The 24,681-nt window shown below is 38.0% G+C and overlaps 1 protein-coding gene across 22 annotated transcripts in view; it reads left to right on the forward strand.

Moving 5' to 3' along the window:
* The window catches only part of PLEKHA5 (pleckstrin homology domain containing A5), a 256,011-nt gene that overhangs the window by 185,499 nt on the left and 45,831 nt on the right, over positions 1–24,681 (forward strand). For 16 of the 22 annotated variants that reach the window (XM_045288457.1, XM_045288459.1, XM_045288458.1 and 13 more), the window contains 3 exons: positions 2,758–2,841; positions 7,836–7,955; positions 8,798–8,851. In XM_045288457.1, the coding sequence (XP_045144392.1) occupies positions 2,758–2,841; positions 7,836–7,955; positions 8,798–8,851 (258 nt within the window). The remainder of the gene's footprint in view (positions 1–2,757; positions 2,842–7,835; positions 7,956–8,797; positions 8,852–24,681) is intronic. The other 6 variants (XM_045288467.1, XM_045288469.1, XM_045288455.1 and 3 more) reach the window with 1 other exon arrangement.

Here is a 24,681-nt window from a genome sequence, read left to right on the forward strand (position 1 = left end):
ACACACAAATTTTTATTTGTTCTGTACATACTTACAACTTCTACCCTGCCTCCTCTGGTCTCCTTGTTATCTTGTGTTAAACTCCTTCTGTACTTGGAAAGGATAAAAATGTTTTTTGTTTTTTTGGGGGGGGGGGTTTGTGTCTGAATATGAAAGAGGTTTATATGCAAGAGCAATTGAAAATTGCAAAAACACCCCTGTCCAGATTAAGCCCATAAGTCCGATATGTCCAATACCAATGTCCGATACCATATGTCTGATACCAATCTATAAAGTCCTCTTCAGACTCGCAAAACACATGAAATGACAGGAAGATCACCGGCCAATGGGTGGGACGTCTTGTGGATCTAGTGGTGGTGTAAGCATCTCAGCACTGGCAGGGTCTCCATGTGGCACCTCTGGCACCAGAGGTCTGGTTCCATCAACCTCTCTCCATGTGTCTTCTCCACAGGGATGTCTCATAGGGAAGGAGCAGAGAGAGAGTGTCTCCTGCCTCGAAGGAGAAATGCAGGAATTCCCAGAAGGAGATAAAAGTGTTAAACCCCATTTTCTCACCAGCTAACTAGATGCTATAGGTACTTATTTGAAATGATAGTGCTTACCAAAAATTACAGACATGGCACAAGTTTTCATTCATACCTTAAATTGGTTTCAGCATTATTAAGTGGATTATCTGCAGTGAGTTGCATTGTGCTTTGTATCAATCTGCTGCTCATAATACTAAAGCTGTTGTTTTGATCAGACACCTGATAAGCAATGTGAATGAAAATCTTTATAACTATTCTAAAGTAAAAGAGATTTTTTTGCCCCTCCTGATTTATTTTTTAAATCCTAATGATTTTCTGACATTAAACCACTTAAAAATGTACCTTTTCTTCTTAGCTTTGTGACACTGAAGCCTTCAGTTGTATCATTGCCTCCAAGCATCTGCTTGATATTTCCATAAATAGTGTTTTTTTAGAGGAAGCCTTAGTGTATCTCACTGGGGGAAAATCGACCTTATTTTTTTTTAAGCTTCCTTTAAGGTTCAGTATTTTGTTTCACTTTGTATACTCAGTGGCTAATCACATTTGTTAGAAACAGCAATAATAAACAACAAAAATCTGATCTAATCCATTATATAAAGTGCAGATTTTAAAGTGACTAAATTATTTCAGGATTGTGAATATTTTTCACATTCTTTTATCAGAATTGAAAATGTTTCAGCATCAACTATGAGATGAATTTGTGCTCTATCCAGTTCTAGCCAACTAAATATCTTCTCTTCCCCAAAACTCCTCCATCTTTTCAAAGTTTATTCTTTCAGACGATCCTATCATTTTGCATGTTCTCAAAATGTGAACCACAGGCCCTTATGCAATTTCTGATGTCCCCAAGACTCTGTCTGGAAACTTAAAGTTCAGGACTGTTTTCACAATCATCATTTTGGTTCAGAAGCAGGAGTGAGTAAGACTAGGACTTCAAGGCAGCGGTTCCAAATTGTACCTAGGTCACTGTATATATACCACATACCCAAAGTTAAAAAAGAAAAGAAAATGGCAGTTTCTTTTTAAAAGGCCCTTGATTGCAAAACAATAAAAATAATTTAACTGAATCTTCATCCTTGATTACTGTCATGAATATTCAGTGGAAGAAATCGGAATGTAAAACGCATAAAACAGTTTGATCACATGTCAAACTGCTAATCGTTCTATCATGAAAATGCACTTCTGTGGTTATTTTACGTAAAAGAAAAGTAAAGACAAACGATGGCTAATCAGACTTGGTTCCTTGGCAGATCCCTCGCCCACAATGAAATATGAGCCTGTCGCGTCAAGGGAAACAGCTGGCAGCATATATCGCCAGTAACATTTGAACTTTCAAACAACATTAAGAATTTTAGACATTTTGCATCTGCTACTATGAGCCTTACTTCTGTCCAACACTTAAAGATTAGTCTTTTAAAATTGGTGGTGATGTTAGCAAGTATGATTCATTAGGTAATCTACTGATATGGAATGTGTCAACAGTTGAAAGAGATGCATACCTCAGTGAGCTGATATTTTTCAAATGACCCCTGTTTGTTATGGGATGCAGCATAGGTGAAAGATTCATTCAAAGCACCAACAGACCAGTAAATGTAATGTTAACAGCATGAAAAGCTCATTGATGAAGTTTGAGATACTACATACATTGCTGCTAATCTTTAAGAAACAACCATGCTTTGGGTCTTTTAGTATTCTATCAGAAGATGAGTATCCACATTGTTGTTTATTTAAAAACCTGTTAAGGTTATCTTCCCTTTCCCAACTACATATTTTAAACACACGAGGTCAGATTTTCCTCGCACATGTATAGAAACAAATAAATTTGAATCTATCGGTCTTCTGTTATAGCAGGCATTTAAAAGATCTGCAAAAGTGTAAAGTAATGCCATTCTCTCACTGAAATTTTATTTAAGAAAATAAAGGAGTCCTGAGACCAAAAAGTTTGAGAAATTCAAAACTAGGCCATGTAAATTTTTGGCTGTATTGTCGAATTACTCTGAAACTGGAGCTTTTTTTTTTTTTTTAATAATTTTATTGTGGGCGCCTAGGAGTTACTGGTTTTAGTAAAAAATATATATATCCCTAATCTTACCTTCCTTGGCAAGCACTCATAGCAATATTTGAGTGGTATTTAATAATAAAAATTTAAGATTTTTTAACCACTGACACTAACCACAAAAAAGAATTTCCTTTATATCACAGAATTTATGTTGTGCCTTTATGTTCCTAGCATGTCTATGTGCCTGACAGAAGGTCAATGCCAGCAAGCCTAACTGTACAGTCTGTTAGTTCCCAGAGCCTCCAAGGCAAAACAGTGAGTATGATACCTTTATTTGCCATTACCATATTTTTTATTTACCTGCTACCCATAAAGGTATATATCTGTCATAGCTTTTAAGTTTGAGTTTTCAGAGAGGTACAGCCCAGAGAAAATTCAATGTATCCCTGCCTCTGCAGAAGAGAGGCGACCATCAGAAGAACTGGGAATCATACAGCCGCATTTCCGTTTCGTGGGGGTTGTTATGGCTTTCCCTAAATGTCTGGCCGTCTGAATATAAAATGATGTATCTTAAAGGTTTATTGTATAGCCTTGGTGGTGGGTTCCTTTACTTTCTTAGGTGTTAATGCCCTTATCTGTAAAATAGAAGTTAGGGTAATTTATGAATGGAATGGATCCGACAAGGAACCAATTGTAGTCCAACTGAAGGCTTATTAAGAGTTTCTGCTATAGATTATTTTATAGAGATAAAGTACTTTGGAGCAAAACGAATCTGATTTACATTTTTACACAGAAAAATAGAGACTATAAAAATACAATGTCAAAGCAAGTGTTTACTATTGTTTCATTGTCAGTGTTATCTTCAAGAGTCCTATTGCTGGGATACTATTTTTCATCAAATTAAAGAGAAACGATGATTATTTATTATTTTATCAAGAGAACCATGTTGTAGTCTTATTCTTGAAATTATGACTTAAGCACCATACAGCTTTTTCAGCCTGTAGTGATCACACTGACTTAATCTTCTTAGTTCCTCTTTAACTACCAAGAAATCATGAAATATTGTCTGACTTTGAACTACTTGCAATATATTTATGTTCTTAAACTTGTTTAATTTAAGCTAGACATTTTTAATGTGAGAATTTTAAATTTTCAGCTTGATAATCTGCCTATGAAATAGACAGCAATCATAAGATACAGCTAAATATCACATTATGATATTTTGTCTTCTACCTTACACCCTCTAGTAGATGTTTTGTATAAAATGTATGTATGTATTCTCTCTACTCCTCCTCCTTCCCCCCAATCCAGTGAAATTCTTTTTCTTAGACCTCAAATTTTAAGTGTCTAATAAAAACATACTGGATTCCATCAATGTATTGAAAATCTCTTTATCCTTTACAGTAATAATCAAGCCTTCCAAGATTTTTCCTTGCTAAGTCTTTGGCAATTCATCTGAGGATCTTTTTTTTTTTTTACCCTCTACCTTACCAAGCATATAATGTCCTTCTCCAGAGACTAGCCCTTCTTGATACCATGTTTAAAGTCCATACAACAAATTCTCATCATCCTCACTTCTAAGGAGCACTCTGGCTCTATTTCTAACAATTGTGTTCACTCTTCTGCTTCACCACACCATAACTGAAGGTCATCAAGTTTTGTTCAACGTTTGCATGCATATGGGTCTTGAAAATGCCGTGACTTGGGTCAGGCAAACAGCAATCCTCGAGGTGGCGGCTTTGCTTTAAGTATTCCTTTTGCATCATACTTGTCTTGGGTTGCTAACCTCAAAGTCAGCAGCTTGAAGCTACCAGCCACTTCTTGGGTGAAAGATGAGGCTTCCTACTCCTAGAAATGGTTACGGCCTTAGAAACCCACTGCAGCAGTTCTACCCCGCCCTATGGTGTCACTGCGTAGAACTGACTGGATAGCAACAAGTTTTGCCATGTGCGATAATACATTTTTGCCTTCTCTGCTCCTGCTTCCGTGGGCATTGATTACAGATCCATGTTAAATGACATGCTTGACAGTGTCAATCTCTTTCTGTTTATGAACCTGTTGCCTATTGGTCTAGTTTGTAAGGATTTTTGCTTTCTTTAGGTTGAGGTCTAGTCCCTAGTGATGGCTGTAAGTGCTTAAAGTTTTCTTTCCTTTCAGCAAGCAATCCTGATGTCACATTCTTTTTCGTATATCCCCCCCTTCTCAGGTTATTTGCTTAGTATGCAGATTGAATAAGTATACGAAAAAATACAGCACTGATGCATACATTGATCTATTTTCAAAAATGTATTTGCTTGTTGTGTTTGAATGACTGTCTCTAGGTCTATATGTGCTGGTCCTGAATGTACAGTTCAGTGTCTTGAAATTCCACTTTTCTTCAATATTCCTTATTTGTTATGATTCACTTAGTTGAGTGCCTTTGCATCATCAGTCAATCGCAGGTAAGGATCCACTGGAATTCTCTGCTCTCACTCAAGATTCATGTGACATGCACATTGGTATTGTTTTACGTGAGCTTCTGAATTCCTAGTAGTTTCCTGTCAATTTAGCCAATGCAGGAAAATTTCAATTGCATGTGATATTGATGATATTGTTCGATAATCTCTGCATTCTATTGGAAAACCTTTCTTAGGAATGGACACAAATAATGTGTTTCTTCCAATTAGTTGGCTAGGTAGCTGTCTTCCACATTCCTTTGCATAGGCATCAGAGCTTCTAGGATTGCATTCCTTTACCAGAATATTTCAATTATTATTCTATCAATTCCCTGAACCTTATTTCTCCCAATTCTTCTCAGTGCAGCTGTCCTTCTTTCTTTAATATCATTGGTTCCTAATTCTATACTACCTACTAGAGTGGTGAAGCATCTACCAGTTCTTTCTGGCACAGGAACTCTGTGACCTTCTAGCAGATTTTGATGTTCCAAATGCATCATCCAAATGTGTCCCCTGAGAATCCTTTAATATTATAAAACTTGAATGTTTTCTTCAGTTCTTTCACCCTAAATGGCTGAGCTGTTCTTTATTTTTAATCCCCTAATTCCAGATCCTTGCCCCTTTCAGTATTAATACTTTGTCTTCTTGAGCTGCCTGTTGAAATCTTCTATTTCTTATATTCTTTGTCCAAAAGCATGTTTCAGAATCTCTTATGACATCCAATTTGGCATTTTCTTTCGTCCCTGTTACTTTAATGACCTTGGCTTTCTTCATGTACAATGTCCTTATCTACATCCTGTAACTTTTCTACTCTTTGGTCATTAGTGTTCAGTGTATCAAATTCCTTCTTGACATGGCTCTATATTTATGTGGGATATACTCAAAGTCATACTTTGGCTTCATGGACTTGCCTCAGTTTTTTCTTTAGCATCAACTTTTACTTGTACATGCACAATTGATGACATCTTCTGCAGTGGGCCCCTGGCCATGTTCTGACTGATGATATTGAACTTCGTTTCTTTCCACAGTTGTAATCAATATGATTCCTGCATATTCCATATGGCAAGTCTGCATGGATAGTTGTCATTTATATTGTTGAAAAATAGGCATTTCTAATGAAAAGATTATTGGTCTTAGCAAAATTTTATCACTTAATCTCCAGTATCCTACTGTCCAACTACTGGTCCGTCTTCTTTGTGTACAACTTTCATATTTTAATCACCAGTAATCTTGATGGCATGCTTGATCAATAGAGATCTCAGAAATTAGTTTTTAAAAATCTTAAATTTTTTCATCGTTAGCAATAGTGGTTGGTGTCTAAATTTTAATAATAGTCATATTAACTGGTCCTCTTTCTAGGCATATAGATATTATATTATTGATATTGTTGTACTTCAGGATAGATGTTGAAATATTCTTGACAATGTCCCTCTTTAATGTAGGTCTCAGAATATATAATTTCCTTAACCTACCATAACTTTTCCTTAGTAAGATCTCTTGAGCTTGATACTAAGCATCATATATATAGAATATCCCAGTTGTAAAGTCTTTTGTTATGGTTGCCATTAAAACAAACACAGCAGCGGCATTGCTTTTTTCAAGAGAGACAGACACACACACACATAATAAACATTCTTTGGCTGTTTAATATAATAGATTACTGTTTCATGTCTATAGATACCAGATTTTATGTGAAGTATCCTGGGTGTCCTTGTAGATGTGTATTGGCATCCTCTCACCCCCAGCCACCACATCCTAACCCACCACCACCACCCCCAACATTTTTTACTTGCTTCCAAAATAAAGGTTAAAAAGCTTCCTATCTCCATGTTAAAAGAATAATATAGAAAATGAGCAGCAATAGCAAAAGACCACAAGAGAGCTAGTCCTCTGGTGTCGGTGAAAACCACGCAATCAAAGAATGCTTTGCAGCATCGTGGCTTGCAGAGCACTTTGCAGTGAGAAGCGGCTCCCTCTGGCCTTGCTGCAGTTTTTAATCATAATGATGCTCACACAAACACTGAGTGATATTGTATGGCCTGTAAGACTGCCATACAATGTATTCCCAACAAAGAAAAATATCCTAGATTGGCCTGTTAAGAATTTTCATATGCTGTTTGTTGTAATCTTACTCCTCTACGGGATCATTGTAACCAAATGGGACCCAAAGGTTCTCTGCTTTTCCAAAGTGGAAGGCAGGCTTTCCGCACCCCAGGTACACTTTCTATTTGATTAGGTGTTGATTAGGTGTTTTGGTGAGGTCTTCGTTGTTGTTGTTGTTGATAGAAAAGTACAAAATATTGTTTGTTTTGGAAAACTGCTTTATTGTAAAAGCACTGACAATGACATTTAGAAATATAATTGGGAAGCAATGACTAAAACGCAGGTATTGATTTTAATTATTATCCAAGTTTTACAGGAATTTGATTCTTTCTATCCATCTCCTAATCTCAAAAATGGTCTGTTGGACATGCAGGTATTGCTCTGTTGCTTGAAATGTTCTAGGCATAATTTTTTGAACATTTTATTAAAATGCCTTTAAATAATTATCTTTTAATAGCTCACTTTTGTACCAACCTGTATAGTTCTTGATGTTGTGTTTTGATTCAACGTTTAAATATTCTCTCATGTTCTGAGAGAAAAAAAATGCCTTTATATACTGTTGCTTCACTGTATTTTAAAGTAACACTGTTCCTTCTGTTTCTCTAGATATCTATGCATTTATGTAGGACCTATCATCATAGTGCCTAGGCACTATGTTTGATGTCAACCATAAGAGGAAACTTGCCAAGAAATCTTGGTTTAATATCTGTCACTTAAGACAACAATTAATCTGTTTTCCACTGTTTGGATTCTTAAATTGTACTCCTTCAGCCGGAGGAGCTTACGCTGCTGCTGATCAAGCTGAGACGGCAGCAAGCTGAACTGAGTAGTATCCGGGAGCATACGTTAGCACAGCTCATGCAGCTGAAACTTGAGGCCCACAGCCCAAAGGTCAGCTATGGAGGGATCTGTCTGTGTCGTTTGCCTTCATCTCTTCCTTTGAGCCACTCATCAATCCGTCTGAGCCGTGTCATTGGGTTGAGCATGAGCCCATACCATTCAGTGCGTCCACGGCATTGGGATTTGCTGTTGACCCTTTGAGAATTCAGCTTTTACTTATTTATACATTAGTGAAAGAAACTGCAAGTAAGATGCATTTCTTCTTAGCCTTCCACCATCCACCAACCTTCGGTTGTAAGAATGGAAATACATACAGACTTCAAAACAGTCCCGTTATCAGCAAACCATACCCGCCATGTTGGGAAAAACAGTCAAAACGCCTCTAATTTTCAGGGAAGTGTTGATTTAAAAATTGCTGATCAGTTCAAATAACACTTGGTTACACTTATTTTTAAGATACAATTTTGTTCTTGATGGGAAAAAATGCAGTATAAATAATTCTCAAAGGGTTTGATAGCCTCTAGCTGTATGAGGAAATACCCATGAATATCTTGGCTTCTTAAACATCTTAAAGAGGTAATATTATATTTTGAAAAGGAATTGAGTAAAACTTCTAATATTCAATCTGCTAAAGCCATTTCGAAGATTCTTCTGCTTAAGTATTTCAGTTTATATGCTTGTCTACTTGATTTCTTATAAAACTAGGTAATTTTATAATCATTTAAGATGTCATCTGAACCGTTGAGAGGGAGACATGTGTGGGAAAGTGGTCGTGTACTGTAAGAAATAGTAGGGGCTAATCTAAAATCTCTGTTTTTCTTATTTCAAAACTTACCTTTTCATGAATTCTGCACTTTCTCTATCCTTTGGTTTCCTGGGTTGGTGTCTACTAGAATGAAATTCTTTCGCATCATCTTCAAAGGAACACCATGTATTTGGATCACCAGGTGGGGTTTGTAGCAATTTCTTACTTATCATACCTAGTAGGACTTTTTAAATGTAGTGCACTTTTCAGACTACTCACATATGTCAGTGACTTTGAGCTAAAAACACAATGTTTACTTTTCCTCATGAGACAAGGGACACAGGATGCCCTGAGAGCTTTTGCAGGTGACAGAATAGAGACCTCCGAGTGGGTGAGTTCAGGGTTATTGGTGTAAGCGGGGAGAAATACACAGTTGGAAAGGTAAAATGGTGAATATAAATAGGTCCCCTCGAGTTGACTTCTGTAGGCTTCCTCTTCTCTCCAGGAAAGCTCCTTGTTACTCACTGGGGCGAGGAGCTGACTTTGTGAAAGGCATGGAGACAAAGCTATGCATTGCCTTGTTGCAAGGTCAGGGAGTGAGGTGGATGACGATGACTTGCAGTCTGTATTTCTGGAGGGAGCTTCCCAAAGGGTGAGGCATGTAGTGGAGATCATTTTTAATTGCACCTTCCTGTTTGTTATCCTCTCCTAGGGGTTGGTTTTTGCCAAGGTTTGTAGAGTCAGTAGCCTAGTCACCTCCAACCCTAGTATTACCTCAGTGGTGATAACGAGTGTGGTTGGTTACCCGGGAATGTTCAGAAGTGTAAGTGGCAGCTCATGAACAAGGCCTGCCTCTCCCAGGTGTTAGCTTTTATGAAGTAATATTAATGTATATTTTTAATTTGATGGGAATTTTCTATATGATCTTAAACATAGAATTTTGATGAATGCACCATTTTGTATGAATTATTAAGCAAGGCTTTAGGTTGTTTTAAAATGTATTAAGATGTTTACATACTTATATTTGCCTAATTAAAATAAAATAGTAATTTATTGCTTTAAATTATTTCTATTTAAAGAGAGGTTTGGCATTAGGATAGCCCTAAGTATAATTAGTTTCATATAAAATTTATACATTTCACAAATGCTTTTATCATAAATTTTACCTGTTGTAATGTTTTAAAAATTATTTCTTGTATTGGAATTGAACTGCAATGTATATTATATATTGTTAAAGCAAGCTAATAAAGATATTTTAGCTAATGAAATTGAAGAATTAGTCTTCCCTCAATATTCCACACTGCCAGAAAACTATTCAGACCTAACAGGAAATAACCTTCTTAAAAGCCCTTTGACTGTAAAGTTAGGATAGTTCTAGAAAATAATGGAATATTATCAAAATTATTATTTAAAACAATGGCAAAAATATGACTCTAAAATTATCTGTAATGTCTGAAAAGAAACCTAGTGTTTACTGTATATTTTCTAACTCTGTTTAAATAAAAACTGGAAACTGCCTATTAGAGAACTTTAGCAAACTGCAGGAAAAGCTAACGACATCTAAAGTACTAGCCACTGCTGAGGTGCTTCCCGGGTCCAGCTACCTTTAACCCCGTGCCTGAGTGACCCAGACCATGGCCGAAGGTCTTCGCCTCATTCCCCCTTTATCCCAATTTAAAATTTGGGGATGCCATGAAGGATTGTAAAGTTGAGCTCATGTTATACTTTACATTGAAATAGGCTATTTCTGATGTCAAAAATTAGACCTTTTTGAGATAGCAGTTAGACCATCTATAAAACAACGGTGGGTGGGTGGTTAACCGAGAAACTCAAGTATGCTTAAACACAATATACTGTTAGACTTTCCTAAAGAAAATCTCTCTTTAAATGAATCAAGTTTATTTGTGGCTTCACATAATTGCATTTTCCATAAATGGAATTACTTTTGCTTTATTTACTATATTTTATAGCAGTGATTATAGTTAAGTTCTGTGAAAAGAATTCTTGATAATTTTGAATAGTAATGAAAATTTTCATTCAGCTCTAACATTTCCAGCTTTTATTCTTGTTACTGCCGATAATTGATTTCAAAGCATCAGGTCTTTTGTCTCTGTAGCCATTATTGATTATCCAGGTACCTAGGTTAATTTGCCAGCTTTATATAATCACAAATTGGCAAGTGGATTCTGAAATCTGAAAATTAAGGGAAAGGCTCTGGTTACATTTTGTACCATATACCAAATGATAGTGCACTAATTGAGAATCACTTCCCACACTTACTTTGATAATAATAAATAAAGCCTCAGAACGATCGAAGGCCAGCAACAAAAATGTAGTCTTCCTCTTTCCCTTCACCAGATAGCATGGTTGTCCAAAGAAAAAATTTACTTGATTTGAATCCAGTTGATCACAAGAGCCAAAGCGTAGTCTCTAAATTGCTTCAGATGTAAATTCATTGAGATGCTGCTTGAATGTCTAGAACAAAAAATAAGAAATACCTTATTTGAAATTTTGAAGATTTATATATTGTATAAAATCAATACAGAAATCTTGGGGACTTCTGTTGCCTGTAACTTGAGCAATAATATTTGGCTTCTAATTATGAAGACGAACCAGGTATTGAAATGTTTTTGAGAAAACAAAAGTGGCTGGGACAGCATTATGGCCTCATGCTGATACTCCCCCCGCCCCCATGCAGATGTTTTCACGTTGTCCTGTGTAACACTTAATAAAATGATCTCTATAACCCCCAAAAAATACCCAATACCTGTACTAATGATACAGTCGCATTTTCTTCCTTGCCCCCACTTATTTTATTTCAAAGCACACCGTTATAGTTTCTTTATGCTTGTATAGCCCAAGGAAGTAAAAGAAGCCAGTCTACATTACCTAATATCAGAGAAACTTTTGGTTACAGTTTAAGTGAAACTATCAACTTCATCTTAAAATGCTATGTATGAGTTTATTCTTAAAATGCTATCTATGATTATTCTTCTGCCTAGCTGGACATAAAAGGGAGAAAGAAAAGACTCAAGGCAACTTTTTACCTTGGCTCCGTTCTTGACAGGAAGATAGAAGTAAATGTGGGGATTATCAGCGATTGTAATATTATCTCCTCACCTGAGGAGAGAAGTGTTCCATTTATAATTCTTGGAAAGTACCAAAGTGCCCAGTGTTTACTTGGGAAGAGGAAAGGGGAAATCTTGATATATCCTTTTTCTTCCCAGAGAAGAGCACATTGAGTGTAAGTTTTAAAACTATATGGCTTTGCCATTTGGTAATCACCCGGTTCCATGTGGCTCCGTAGTAGCCAAGTGGTTAAAGGACTGGACTGCTAACTGCAAGGTCAGCAGTTTGAACCCACCAGCCACTCCACAGGAAGAAGGTGTGACAGCCTGCTTGCATAAAGTTGATAGCCTGGGAAGCCCTCTGTAGCTGATCTACTCTGTTCTGTAGGGTTTCTGACTCAAAAGTGACTTGATAATGCATAGCATCAATCCCACAGGGTCCCTGGTGCGTATGGTTATCACACTTGGTTGGCAGTTCGGGTCCACCCAAAGACTCCTCAGACAAGGCAGTCTATTTCTGAAAAGTCCTCTACATAAAAATAAGAGTCCCTGTGAGTTGATGACAGCTTGATGGCAATAAATATAAGTCATTTGTTTGAAATTTAAATAACAAGTTTTCATAGAAGGTGCGAGCCCTGATGGTGTAGTGTAGTGAGTTATGAATTGGGCTGCTAATCACAAGGTCAGCCTTTTGAAGCCACCAGGACACTGTAAGGGAGCAGTTCTACACTGCCTAATACAGCTATCAGTTCACAGGAAGCGCGTCAGCAATGGCCTTTTTGTGGGTGGTGGTGTTTTCTCTTGTTTAGTAGAAGCTTATGGTAGCCAATTATCTGTGACAATCAACTGGAAGATGCAGTAAGAACATACTTGTTGCTTTGCATCCTACTGGTTATTCAGTGTTTTTAATAGCGCCCTGGTGGTTAAATTGCCCAGTGATAAGATGCTGTAATCTAGTAGTATGCCTGAAGACTATTTTAACAGTATCATACTCTAACCACATTTTAAGGAAAATACCTTTCACAGAAAATGTGTTTGTATTGTACACCCGGGACCTGGGAACATGGGTTTTTGATCTTCTTCATCGGGTCAAACATCGGCAGCAGGAAGTTCGAGTTTCTCTTTTACGTCACTCAGTGGGATTTTTCTCAGCTGTAAGTGGTCCCTTCCTGTCGCCTCAGCCAGAACCGAGTTGGACGAGCAAGGGGATTAAGTGGGGGTTTTAGAAAACAGCCCGTAGATTAGGCAAGGCCTCTCTGTGGCTGAAAAGGTGAACAATCTTGAAGGAAGAACTGGATGGAGATGGGGACTGAGGCAGATCCGTCCTGAAGGAAATGGGAGTTGAATGTGTTTCTAGCCCCCATTTGTTCCCCTTACACCTATTTTTATTCATCCTTCCTTTTCTTCCACTTTCGCTTCCTTTATCCTTCTAGCTTTCACAATTAGGGATGAAGAGAAGTTATGAGAGCGTGTAAGGGATGTTCTTTTTTCCTTTTTTTGTAAACCTTCCTGCGGGCATTCCCTGTAGGCAGGGAAAACACAGGGTAATCTGCAGGAACCCTCAGCTAAGCAGGGATGTGCAGAAGGCCTTCGTTCAGGCATGCCACCCAGTTGGGGGTCAACCAGACATCCGTAGCAGCTCCACAACCACTGCGGGGAGGAGTAGGCAAGCACAGAGTGAGACTGAAGTCGGACTGGTGGAGGACAAGGAGGATGTGTACCCTCGAAATCTTTACCAGACAAGCTACTTCAACGAGCTTCACCTGCTCTGCTATTATAAGTATAGATTTCCTTTTTTTAATATAAAATGTACTATAACAACCAATGTGCTTTTATAAATCCCCTTAAAATTGATAGGGACAAGAAAAGCATCCCAGGTAAGAACTAAACAGGAAGAGACGGACGTCAATCAGCCACTCATGTTTTGAATTGCTGATTCCCAGTGTACTCACAAGTATGCACTAAGTAGTGGTTCTTTGTGAGAGGAATGTGTTTCTTCTATGATAATTTTTTACATAAAATTCGTTTTGCCTCCACCCAGTTTGGGCTGTATCTCCTGCTGGGCCATACGTAAGGCTCATCTGAATATAGCATCAGTTGCTGTATTCTTGAACATTAGATGGCTTATCCTAGATTATCTTGGAAAGGCAGGACGTTTTTAGGGTCAACCATTTGCCAAAGTACAGTAAAAGAAAAATAAATCTCAAGGACCTCTGTGGTCTTTGCATCATTGAAAAGGTTTGCCAGAGTCCATAGCTAAGTCTTTCGTATTTCATCAGTACATTTTTTAAAAAGCATTATCAAAAGCTTGTGGGGGAAGTAAGAAAATCATTTTTGTTTGGTACTCCTAAGACATCTTGAAAAAGAGTAAGCCAAACTTTCTAATTGTGTTTTTGATAGTATTTATACTTTATGATATAATTCTCATAAATAGCAATATTTTACAAACTATGCATATTTCAGTGCATACTTACCATTTTTGAACTTGTGGCTTAAACAATCCGCTTATCCCATCATGCATTGCTGTACCATTCTTCCTCAGTTCGCTTTCTATACTTTTAAGAAACAGTAATGAAAAAATCTGGCACACAGGAATTCTGACCACTTCTCAACATATTTTTGCCACAGGAAATGCAATCAGAAACAATGAGCTGGGTTTATGCAATTGGTACTGAAACCAAGTATAAATTCAAGAGCACTTTTCTGCATTCTGTTCTTTGTGTTACTTACTGAAAGACAGCTTCCTTAAAAGGAAAGAAATGCTAACCAGATGATTGAAAAGATTCTTTGATGGCTCTTACTGTTCATGTCAGTTCTGCAACTTGGCACTCTTGAGCTATTAGGCAAGGATCACATTTTCTCTATATTTAAGGGGCCCCAAAGCTTCTATTTTCAGAGATGACTGAGAGCTACAGGAAATGTTTTTCAGAGGTTCTAAGGATAGGTATTCAGAAAAACCAAACTAAAGTAATTGGAAAATTGAGCGTGTGTCCTTTGACACTTACTTTCCCAGACTTACATGGTACAAACTATATTTTCTTATAGCACGGTCTTCTCCCTCTGCCCCCACTTTCTCTTTTCTTCACCCTCATGTTTATTTGGTGATGTTTTGGGAAGTAGAGTGTGACTCAGGAAATTCTTTGGCAAGATATGACATAAGGATGGCACATCTCCGAAAGTCCTTGATGACACGGTTGAAAAGATGGATTGCCCTGTCAATGTAATGTGCATGTCTGTATGTATGTATGTATCTCTTGGACTGTCCAGTGTGTACAGTTTTGCTTATCTTTTATTGTTAACTATTTCATCCAGACAAACCTTAACTGAGAGCATTCTCCAGCTCTTAGTTCTTCTCTCATCTACCAATTCTTCCATTCCTCATACTACCGATTTTCACTGTGTTACTCTTTATCTCCAGATATAGCTATCATTTGACATTGCACGGGCTTCCCCTGGATCAAGCAGATCAGGCTGGTGGTCTTTCTTCCTGTGGGTTCTCATTCTGGAAGTTTTCTTAGGGAAGCGATCCCACTGGACTCAAGTAAAAGCACAGAGAAGACTAGACAATTGAGGCCTAGTCCAGCCGGCAGTTGTTAATAAATGAATAGGAATATTGAAGATTTACCAACTAAACATCAGAAGAAAGACTTTGTACTAGTTCCCACCTCCCGTTGATCAAGAATCACCTCCTGAGACTTGACTCCCTTAACTTAACATTCAGGCTATGTGCATGTGGGTTCCTGTACAGAAAGTAGGGGCCCTGGGGGCACTGGGAGTTAGGCATTAGACTGCTAACCAACCACTTTATGGCAGAAAGAAGCTGTCTGCCCTCATAAGTACTGAAAGTCTTGGGAACCCTATGTAGGCATCTGAACCAATTCAATGGCAGTGGGTTTGGTTTGGGGGTTTATATAGAAAATGTCTGACCCAGTGTGTTAGTCCAGGTTGACTAGAGAAACAAATCCAGAGACACTCATAGGTGTAAGAGAGAAATTTATATCAAGAAGTAATTATGCACCAATAGAACATCCCAACCCATGGAGACCCAAAGGTCACTGGACATCCCCTTACAGAAAGGTTTCGGGGAGGAGACGAGTCAGTCTGGGTGCGATGTAGCAACAATGAAAAATACAGCTTTCCTCTAGTTCCTAAATGCTTCCTCCCCACCTCCTCCCCCCCCCAATATCATGATCCGAATTCCACCTTGTAAGTCTGGCTAGACCAGAGGATGGATGTACACTGGTACAGATAGGAACTGGAAACACAGGGAATCCAGGGCAGATGATCCCTTCAGGACCAGTGGTGTGAGTGGCGATACAGAGGAGGGTAAAGGGAGGGTGGGTTCGAAAGGGGGAACCGATTATAAGGATCTACATGTGACCTCCCCCCTGGGGGACGGACAACAGAAAAGTGGGTGAAGGGAGACATCGGACAAGGCAAGATATGATAAAATAATAATTTATAAATTGTCAAGGGCTCATGAGGGAGGGGGGAGCGGGGAGGGAAGGGGAAAAAATGAGGAGCTGATGCCAGGGGCTTAAGTGAAGAGCAAATGTTTTGAGAATGATGAGAGCAAGGAATGTACAAATGTGCTTTACACAATTGATGTATGTATGGATTGTGATAAGAGTTGTATGAGCCCCTAATAAAATGATTTTTTTTAAAATCCCAACCCAATCCAGATCAAGTCCATAAGTTTGATATTAGCTCATATGTCCAATATTAGCCCATGAATTCTTCTTCAGACTTAGGCAGCACGTGCAGTGATGCTGAATACAGGATGATCACAGGCCAGTGGGCGGAAAGTCCCATGGATCAGTGGAAGCATCTCCAGGGTACTGGCTACTGTCAGCATGGCTCCATGTGGTTTCTCAACGGGAAGGTGTAGCAGAGAGAGAGAGAGAGTTCCCAGAATCCTTATGAGAAGGCATGCCCACAAGGAGGGATCAATTAGGCGGAGTAACCTGATTGATGGGCTAGACTCCACCCTTAATTCTTTTATCAAGTTGACATAAAATTGTGTAACTACCACATCCAGCAGTAAAGGAGGCTGAAGGATTGTTGAGAGGGGCACAGCAGGTATCTAGAACACCCCCTTCTCTATATAGGTTTAGTTGTGTTTCTACCTGTGAAGATCTCCCATTGAAAAGTCTGCTTTCAGCCCACCCCAATGTGTCCATAATTAAGCTTGCCATCTTTATCTCTTCGGTTCTCTGAATTAAAAGTAAAAAAGTGTTCAAAATACCCATCGTTTTAACGTCATTCGTATATAAACTTTGAGCATATTATCCTTACAGAAAAATTAGACCTTGGGAAGGACCAGGAGCTTAGTCTCAATTGTTGGCTTAGTCCTCAAACTTAAAATAGATGGCTGGTGGCACAAATGATTAAGCACTCAACTATTAGCTAAAAGATGGTGGTTGAGCCCACTGAGAGGCACCTTGGAAAGCAGGCCTGTTGATCTGCTTTAGAAAGATCAGAGCCTTTGGAGTTGGCCTACTCGACCTCCATGCGGTCACCATGCGTTAGAATTGACTCCAGCAACTAACAGATTTTTTTTAAATAAGCACTCAGAAGACCGAAAGAAGAACCAGTTTGAATGAGGTACTGAGGAAACATACTGAAAGTGCTCCAGACTGCCAGAAGAACAAACAGGTCAATCTTGAAGGAAGTACAGACAAATGTTCCTTATGAGCAAAGATGACGAGACTTTGTCTCACAGACTTTGGCCATGTTATCAGGAGAGACCAGTCTCTGGAGAAGGACATCATGCTTAGCAACGTAGAAGGAGCCCTGATGGTGTGGTGATTACCCGTTGAGCTGTGATCCGCCTGGTTGGCAGTTTGAAACCACCAGCAGGTCTGTGGGAGAAAGACTGGGCTTTCTACTCCTGGAAATAGTTCCAGGTTTGGAAACCCACCGTGTGTCACTCTGAGCAGCATTGACTTCATGGCGGTGAGTTTGGTTTTGAGTTTGGGCAGTGAAAAAAAAGGAAGACCCTGATGACGTGGATGAACACAGCGGCTGCGACAGTGGGCTCAGCCCGAAGTTCAACTGTGAGGATGGCACGGGGTGGTTGGTGATCCGTTCTGTGGCACCTATGGTCACTATGTGTCAGAAATGACTTGGTGGCACCTAGGAACACGAGAAGCCCCTTCAGCTTGACATTCTCCTTGCTTTTTAGCTTGAGCTTTAAAGTAACTATTAAATGAATATGAAACAAAAAAAAAAAAGCACTCAGTGCCCCAAAGTGCCATCCTGGGAGATTGAGACCCAATCTCCTTCAGCTGTGGCTTCAGCAGCTAGGTGCCAGAAACTTCCAGAAGGAAACCTTGTGAACAAGCAGAAAAACAAATGGCAGACTGCCTAGAAGAACCCAAGGACTCTGTGGACAGAGATTAGGTTGATTCTATTATTCAAAGAGAATGCTAAAGTTAGGCTTCGACGTCTTTGATTTTTCTAAACTCCCAGCTCAAGGCTGGTATAAACAAATCAAAATGCTTTGATGCTGGAGTTGAAAGTACTTTAAAAATTATTACTGAATGCAGGCATCTCTGATATTCTGTGGAAGTGTTTCAAGAGATTTTACAATCTGATGCAGCAAAAAAAATTTTTATTATTTTGTTTGTTTATACATTGCATGGTGTTTGTCAAGGGGATTCAAAACAAAAGCAAAAACCCATGGCTGTTAACTCCATTCTGATTCATATTGACTCCGTAAACTCAAAAAACAAACACTGTCATCAGGTGGATCTGACCCCCGGAGCCTATCGGACAAAGTAGAACTGTCCCATTAGGCTTCCAAGACTAACTCTTCAGGAGATTAGAAAGCCTCCTTTTCCCCAGAGTGACTGCTGGTCTTAACCACGATGCCATCAGGTCACTAGGGCTAATTACAGGTTACCACATCTTTGTTTTGTAGAGCAGCTAATGTGTTTAAAACTAACATTTCCATAAGATTAAGGTTGTATATGAAATTAAGCTTTTTTTGTAATTCATAAATTGGGACTCCTCTAGTCTAGAAGTCAGATACTCGCTACCTGAACAAGAACTCTACAATGGGTACATTTGAATTGGTTGACATTCTATTTATGTATTTAATGTGGTTAAGATAGGCAGACTAGTCCTGAGTAGTAACCTTGGCTTCCTTGTTGAGCATTTACAAGAAATAAGAACTTAGTTACATGTTGGATTGCTGTCTATGGCTCAGCATGAATGAATGCTTTGGGAGTTGAAAAAGGTTTATTGAATAATGTTAACTGAAGAAAAAATGTTAACTGATTCTGATTATTGTGTTGCCTGACTACTACAATCAAAATGATAGCTAGTTGCCAGTTTTATCCTCGTAAAGCTCCTGTGACATCCTGGCTTTCAGAAAACTTGGAAAATCTAGTTGATTTGACTTTTGGTCATTCAACTCCATAGCATAGCACCCTCCTTCAACCTGTTAAACATCTTCTCCCAGTGGACCTTTTTCTCTGGCCCCTGGCTCATTTTTGGGGGGTGCTTCAGTAGTGCCTGCTACTTCTCAGTTCCTCTGTACTTCTCCAGGGCAGATCCATCTTAAGGACTTAAATGGCACTTAACAGCTGAAAAAACACTCATAAATAATGTCCCACGTGGCTTCTCTTAACCCATCCTCTGCAGTAGCATGTATGAGCCAGTCACCATTATTACCATTTCGGTCAGATTGAATTACTTGCCCAAAGTCACAAGGCTATGATGAAGACTTTAAATTAGTTAAGCTTTGTTCCTTTTTAAAATATATTTTGCCTTCCTTCAAAATTACTGGAGTTGTTCTTATACTTATGACCCAAAAGTTTCTGGGTCAGACTGCTAATCTTTATCATCTAAGTAATACCAGCTCTTGCTTGTGTACTTTCCTCTAGAAGTAAGAGGAAACTAAAACCAGAAGTTTCCCCTCCTCTCCTGAAACGCCTAATGTTTCTAACAGTTCTGTCAGTTCTAGTTTGTATTTACCTACACACACACACAATTTTTTGAGGGGCAGTTTTCTTCCTTTTATTTATTTATTAAATACTTTTATTGGGGGCTTGTACAACTCTTATCACAATCCATACATCATCCATTGTGTCAAGCACATTTGTACATATGTTGCCATCATCATTTTCAAAACATTTGCTTTCTACTTGAGCCTTTGATATCAACTCCTCATTTTCCCCCTTCCCTCCCCCTCCCTCCCTCATGAACCCTTAATAAGTTATAGATTATTATTTTCATATCTTACATTGTCCTCTGTCACCCTTTACCCACTTTTCCATTGTTTGTCCCCCTGGGAGGGGGTTATATGTCAATCCTTATGATTGATTCCCCGTTTCTCTCCCTCCCCTTTTTTTTCTTAAAAAAATCATTTTATTGGGGGCTCATACAACTGTTATCACAATCTATACATCCATCCATTGGGTCAAGCACATTTGTACATTTGTTGCCATCATCATTCTCAAAACATTTTTTTTCTACTTGAGCCCTTGGTATCAGCTTCTCATTTTTTCCCCTCCCTCCCTCAAAAATATTATTATAGCTCAGGTTTGGTCCATTCTTAATTTTACAAATTTTATTTTTACAGGAAATGCATCCATTCAGGAAATATTTATGGATCTCGATGTCAGGATTTTAGTGTTTACAGAGTAGAATTCTTGAATGATTTCCAAACCCTAGGGAGGAAATAAAGTTAAGTATAAATGCCAAATGCATTTCTGAATTGGCATAAGGGTATCATTATGTAGTTTAAAACATAAGCTGATAAATCTGTGGATTAATGGTCGGAACTCGGTATTTTGTGCCATTTATAACGCAGTAAGTCCACATGTCAAAGAACGTTTCTTACTCTAATGAAAAAGAATTTTATTGAGGAATAATATAGCTTGAGTTGGTCAGCTATAGGTAAAAATGCAAAATATAACATCATTCAAGCTGAGAGAAGTCTCTATACATAGACAACAAAGGGAAAAATAGCAAGATAACGATGGAACATGGACACGATCTCATCTCTGTTAGCAGTAAATCTTGTGAAATGTACAGGTGCGCCACTTGAACGGCAGTGAACGAGGCACCAGCTGATTCACATACTTACACAAGTCTACGTTAAAAGCTGTGCCTACAGAATCATAGAAATCTTTGTCCAACAAAGATATGGAGATATTAAGCTATTGCTTCTCAGTGTTCCCATCTCACTCACTTCTCCCCCGCCCCCACCCGATGAATTCTGCACTCTTTGAGCCACACCCCGTCTAAAAGGCAATTCTGGCACCCTTGAAGAGCTCGGTTCATGTATCTCTGAAATGTTCTCAGAGTTTGATGAACAAAAAAGGAAGCCAGAGGGGCAAGATCAGAGCTGTCGGTGGGTGGAGTGAGGTTTCCCAGTGAAATTCTCACAGGACTGGCCTGGATGCCCTCAAAGAATGAGTAGGTATGTTGTTGGGGGGACGGGCGGGGCGGAAACTCCTCCTCACAATTGTCTTGACCATTGCCTCACCAGGACTGTTTGCAATTTTCTTAAAATTTCTTCCGAATAAGCCCTCGTGATCATTCTATGTCTGACCTGCAAGAAAATTTCAAGATTACTCCATTAGAATAGAAAGAAGCCATCATTGTAACCTTCTGCATTGACCTCTCTGCTTTGACTATAACTGGCCCAGTAGATCTCTTGGTTTGTTTGTTTTTTTGATCTCTTGGTTTTGCTTTGACCCTTTGATTTGGTTATTTGGGGTTTTCTTTGGGTTTTTTCCCTTTCTTTTTTCAAAGGCACCCATACAAAACTAAGTGTATTTCTGTAAGAACTTGTCTGCAGTCATGCACTGATCCCAGAGACAGGTTTAAGCAGATCTTGTTTGGAATAAAGCCCTGCAAGGACAAACTGGAACCCACCTGCTGCTCTCAGGTTCATGGAGACTCATAGTGACCGTTAAGGACAGGATAGAACTACCCTTGTCCCAAGGCGGCAACAGCTCATGGGAATAGAAAGCCCCGTCTTTGTCCTGAGGAATGGCTGGTGTTTTCAAATTGTAGACCTTGAGACCTGCAGCCCAATGCATAACCAATGCATAATGTGACTTTAGGCAGTTATACATAATTCTAGTCGTGAACATGATTTCCCTGGAAAAAATGTTTACACCTACATCTTGGCGAATCCTTCCCAAATGGTGAGCATCCTGACCTGTTCTTGGCACTGCGTGTTGGCCCTATCATTCTTAGGGATGACATGAGCACCTCCAATATCAAGTTTTTCTGCTTGTATTTTCCCCATTTTTAAAGATCAGGCTTCTGCTATCACCCACAATAATGGAGTCACCCTTCTTCTGCAAGAACTTTGCTTTCTTTTCTTTTTTTTTGCTTTTTAACACTTTAATGGACCCTTTTGCAACAGATTTGTCCAATGCAGCACATCAGTTCACTTTTTGACTACTGTGTGCATGGGCATTGGTTGTGGTAACATGAAGTAGTAATATATTTGTTTGTTTTGTTTTTGCCTTTTACTTTACTAACCTTTATCATTTTTTTAAAATCATTTTATTGGGGACTTGTACAATTCTTATCACAATCCATGCATACATCCATTGTGTCAAGCACATTTGTTCATTTGTTGCCATCATCATTCTCAAGAGCTTTACTTTCTTGAAATTTTTGGTTAATAAAGTTGTTTGTTTGTTTTAACACCTTGTCAAGCTAATAGGCCTCATCTTCAGGGTGAGTAGCTTTTGTGGAGAATATTTTAATAGACAAGGCTAAACTCAAGGAACGTTTCTCAAGGAAAGAATGAGTACGTAATTCAATAAAACAATTATTAAAATAATTAAATAAAACAATTATTGGTGAAAGTCTTCAAAACCACTATAATTTTATGTGCAGGATCAAGTGGTTTTGAAGTACAGCATTTTATGAATAAAATGCATTGAACCAAAATAAAACAGCTTGTTAAATGTAAAATTATAGAAATAAGGAACATTATGCATATTCCAAAATACAGTGGCAATGTTTCCTTACCTTCTACCCCAAGAGGAGAACCAGTTCCTTTCATTTCAGTTAGGAAAGGAACGGGGTCGTTGAGATTCGACTGTAAAGTACTACTCTTAGAGTGCATAGTCTTGTCTGAGTTTTGTTCTGTTTTGAGTCCACGGACAGAATCATTTAAAACATCTGGTTATATGTAGTCAGACGTTGGCCTGTGCCCTAACATCTCAGAAGTCTTTTGGGGTTCTTTGAATAGAAGCAGCAGCAGCTACTACATGGTTCTGTCAATAAAATACAAATCTGAAATAATAAACTCTTCAAAGTGGAGCATCAGCTAGGAAAGGTACCCGTTAATATCCTACGCTGCATACAGCTAATACATCTGCCAATTCATCCAGGTGGGAGCAAAGAACAAAGCGTTGAGCCACATAACATTGATGCACCATTTGGGCCAGTCAAATAATGAGTCAAGAGCTGAGAAAAACCCCTACCTTAGGCCAGCAGTTCTCAGCCTGTGGGTCGCGACCCCTTTGGGGGGTCGAATGACCCTTTCACAGGGGTTGCATAAGACCATCGGAAAACATAAATATTTCACAATATATAATTACATTTTTTGTGATTAATCACTGTGCTTTAATTGTTTAATTATGTTCAATTTTTAACAATGAAAATACATCCTGCATATCAGCTATTTACATTATGATTCATGACAGTAGCAAAATTACAGTTAGGAAGTAGCAACGAAAATAATTTTATGGTTGGGGGTCACCACAACATGAGTAACTGTATTAAAGGGTCATGGCATCAGGAAAGTTGAGAATCACTGCCTTAGGCTATTCTTTAATCAGCATACTATTATTAGTTACTGAAATAGCTGGCTCTTACATTAAAAGAAACCTTTTTTTTTTTTAATGGTTTCTTATCTCTAGAAAAAAGATAATTGCACATGAGATTTTTCACATGTAAGCCTCAAAATATTTTGCTGATTTTGTTGTTGTTTACTTAGTCCAGTATGGTTCATTTTGGTTCTGCATGATATGAGTTGTATAAATCTTAATTAAATCCAAAATAGTCTTTTCCCTATATCTGATATAATCCATTTTTGTTGAAATATTTTGGTCAAGAATTTTCAGTGAGTCAGCAAAGTAAATCTTGAAATGGTTCTTATGGTAATAATTCTTAAACATGAAATAACTGATGGGAATTAACAGAAGTAAAGTAAAGCCAATGTGAAAAAATTAAAAATCCAGACAAAAATATCTCTAGACACAATGGCTGACTGTATTTTAATAGAGCTTCGGATATATACATAATACCAGGTAGTCAGAATATACCAAGATTATCAAATTTCTATACATATGAATAGTGATAAAAATTATTTAGGTAAACAATGTGAATTTTACAGTTAAAATCAGACTTTGATGGTAGTAGAGTCAAAGTTATCAAATGATCATAGCTTACTGAAGAAAAAAGATCTAGTATTTAATTAAAGATGTCTGAAAGTAAAGTTCAAATCTTTATTTTTTTCTAACCTATATGGCATCAGCATGAACTCAAAAATTTCATGGAATCCTGAATCCTTTCCTTGAAGGCAGATTACATAGAGGTTAAAAATCAATTCTTCAACTCAGTAATTAAAAATAATAAGGTTAATCATTTTGTTAGTTTATAGCAACAAAACCAATTTTTTTAACTTTAACATTTTATTGACATATAATTCATACATCATTAAATTCAATAGTTTAAACATATTACAAAGAGTCGTGCAGAAACCCAGTTTTTATGTTGTTTGACCATTAATTAACCTATCAAACTTTTAAACACAATAATTTATCAAATGAATTTATTTTTAATAAACTTTTTTAATGTTCTGTCTTCATTACTTATCTCTCCAGTGGCAAAAATTACCATACTCTGGCCAGACTCAACTACATATGCATGTTTGGATGGATAGATAGATAGATAGATAGATAGATAGATAGATAGATAGATA

This window comes from Echinops telfairi, unplaced genomic scaffold (genome assembly GCF_000313985.2).
Source record: "Echinops telfairi isolate 266 unplaced genomic scaffold, ASM31398v2 ScPeMD7_21;HRSCAF=78, whole genome shotgun sequence".
NCBI classification, from domain to species: Eukaryota; Metazoa; Chordata; class Mammalia; order Afrosoricida; family Tenrecidae; genus Echinops; species Echinops telfairi.